Raw genomic sequence first — 2,036 nt, forward strand, 5'->3', positions numbered from 1 at the left:
TTATTGAACCCATAGTTTTCGGTAATCAGTTATCATTATAACTATTTCATTATATTCATTTGGCAAGAGCCATGAAAAAATGAGAAATTACAAGTTTGAATGAAGTCCAGGCCTGCCGTGGGTCTGATTTATTTAATCGGAGGGTTTGCATGGCTTCTTCAATAGTCGTAAGGTATGTGTCTTGAAACTGTTTTTCATTTACTGTAACAGGTACACTAGCACATGTTTTTTCATATAAGTCCTCGACAATGCGATACACCTGGAAAAAATTCTTTTAGCGCTGGGAAGCAACTTTTAAAAACTGCAAAACTTGTTACATTTTACCCCAAAATGGTTTCTACTTTGCTCTTCCATCAGCGACATTATTAGACATTTGATAAATAGCGACGGAACAGGTAATGTTAGGTCTCATTTTACATTTCAGTGCAGCACTCATGATCTCGAGGCTTTCCTTCTATATAACTATGAACAAGTAGAGCATTCAGCAAAAGATCACTGTTAAAGAGAGAACATGCATGAAGACAAAATTTTTGGCTTTGTGCACAGAAGTTTGAACTTCTGTAAATCAGTTTCGTGATTCATATTTTCCATTTCTTCCACCTTCCCTGGTTATTAATTTGTTCATGGAGAAGTCTTTATATTGTGCGAAAATTCATTAAAATGCCAGTTTTAATTTTTCATTTGAACCAAGTATTTAAATTGAAATTAAGTGCCTAAGATAAATATACGAATATATTACCAGAGATGTGAATATCGCAATGACGAAATTAAGTGCCTAAGATAAATATACCAATATATTACCAGAGATGTGAATATAAGTGTCTTCTCGTGGATAATCTCCTTTTTTCATTATCATTTAAATGTGCATTCATCAAAGTTTTCATCATTTCTGCTTCAATTTGTAAAATTCGACGATTCATTTCGAGATCCAAATTCGTCAAAACAAAAGTCCAACGCTCTTCATGCAGCATATCAATCCTTTGTAACTCCTATAATCCAGTTATGTCGTAGTCTAATCTACCATGGTAATCCAATTTACTACGCAACTACAAAATATCGTAATAGTACCTTAACAAATTCAGTAACATCCTTGACAAGATCAGGAAACAATGTTTGCATTCGTGTTACAATGCGTTGACAACATTCAAACATTAGTGATCGATCCTGAAGAATACTGCATCAGTTTTCTTTCAAATCTATACAAAAGGTAAAGATTAAAGTTCGAACAAAACGACATCGGGATAACATAACGTATTATACCATTACTGGTAGGCACAAAGGATTTATTAGCACTGAAAAAAGTTTTATATTTTGTATAACCTGAATTATTAACTTCTTGATTCAGTTAACTTTTATTAGTGCTCTTCAGTGTCAGATTACTAGTTCACAACAAACCTGATCAGCACGTTTCTTCTTCTCTTCATCGATAACATCAACGAAATCACTTTTCTCCACTTCACCGTTATCTACATATTCGTTGTGAATAACAATGGGTTGGGTGGCACCAACTATTGCAGGATAGCAAAGCGCGTGGGGTGATGTAGCTGCAATTCTTTCCAGTATAGTGCAAAGCGTGTCACGTACTGCACGCACTGGATGATTCAGCCGTGCAAACAATTGTGGAAGAATATCTGAAAAGACCGGCTAATTGAACACTAATAAAAAATTACGCATTTTTAGAAAAATGACTGTTCCGATATTTTTAAAGGAAAAAAAGTGGAATTATTGTCCTCTCCAGAATCCAAGAGATCCACGGGTCTAAGAATGATAACGAAAAAAGCTTGAGATATGAAGACTCAACAAGTAAACGAAAAAAAGCAAAAAAACCTTTCCACATCAATTCATCTACTTGAAGCATTTCGTTGAGAATCAAGTGGTGCAAAGCATCGTGCTTTTTTACCAGCAATTGTAAAATTCGTAGCGTTGCCATTACTGTTCCAATTGTACCCTGCAGTACAAAATTAAGAGAGGATATGGGTTTAGTTCATTGTGAGTGCCCAAATTTTACAAACACCAACCTCTTTTGTTTCACGTCC

General features: G+C 34.9%; 2 protein-coding genes across 2 annotated transcripts in view; both read right to left on the reverse strand.

Annotated features, from left to right (window-relative positions):
* The window catches only part of LOAG_08420 (hypothetical protein), a gene marked incomplete at both ends in the record, with an annotated part of 5,533 nt that extends 5,170 nt beyond the window's left edge, over positions 1–363 (reverse strand). The window contains 2 exons of the mRNA XM_020447695.1: positions 92–259; positions 325–363. Of these exons, the coding sequence (XP_020302103.1) occupies positions 92–259; positions 325–363 (207 nt within the window). The remainder of the gene's footprint in view (positions 1–91; positions 260–324) is intronic.
* A 434-nt stretch (positions 364–797) lies between these two features.
* LOAG_16705 (hypothetical protein) overlaps positions 798–2,036 on the reverse strand; it is a gene marked incomplete at both ends in the record, with an annotated part of 17,061 nt that continues 15,822 nt past the window's right edge. Inside the window, 3 exons of the mRNA XM_020449355.1 lie at positions 798–989; positions 1,069–1,164; positions 1,396–1,631. Coding sequence (XP_020307121.1) covers positions 798–989; positions 1,069–1,164; positions 1,396–1,631 — 524 coding nt within the window. The remainder of the gene's footprint in view (positions 990–1,068; positions 1,165–1,395; positions 1,632–2,036) is intronic.

This window comes from Loa loa (genome assembly GCF_000183805.2).
Source record: "Loa loa unplaced genomic scaffold supercont3.14, whole genome shotgun sequence".
NCBI classification, from domain to species: domain Eukaryota; kingdom Metazoa; phylum Nematoda; class Chromadorea; order Rhabditida; family Onchocercidae; genus Loa; species Loa loa.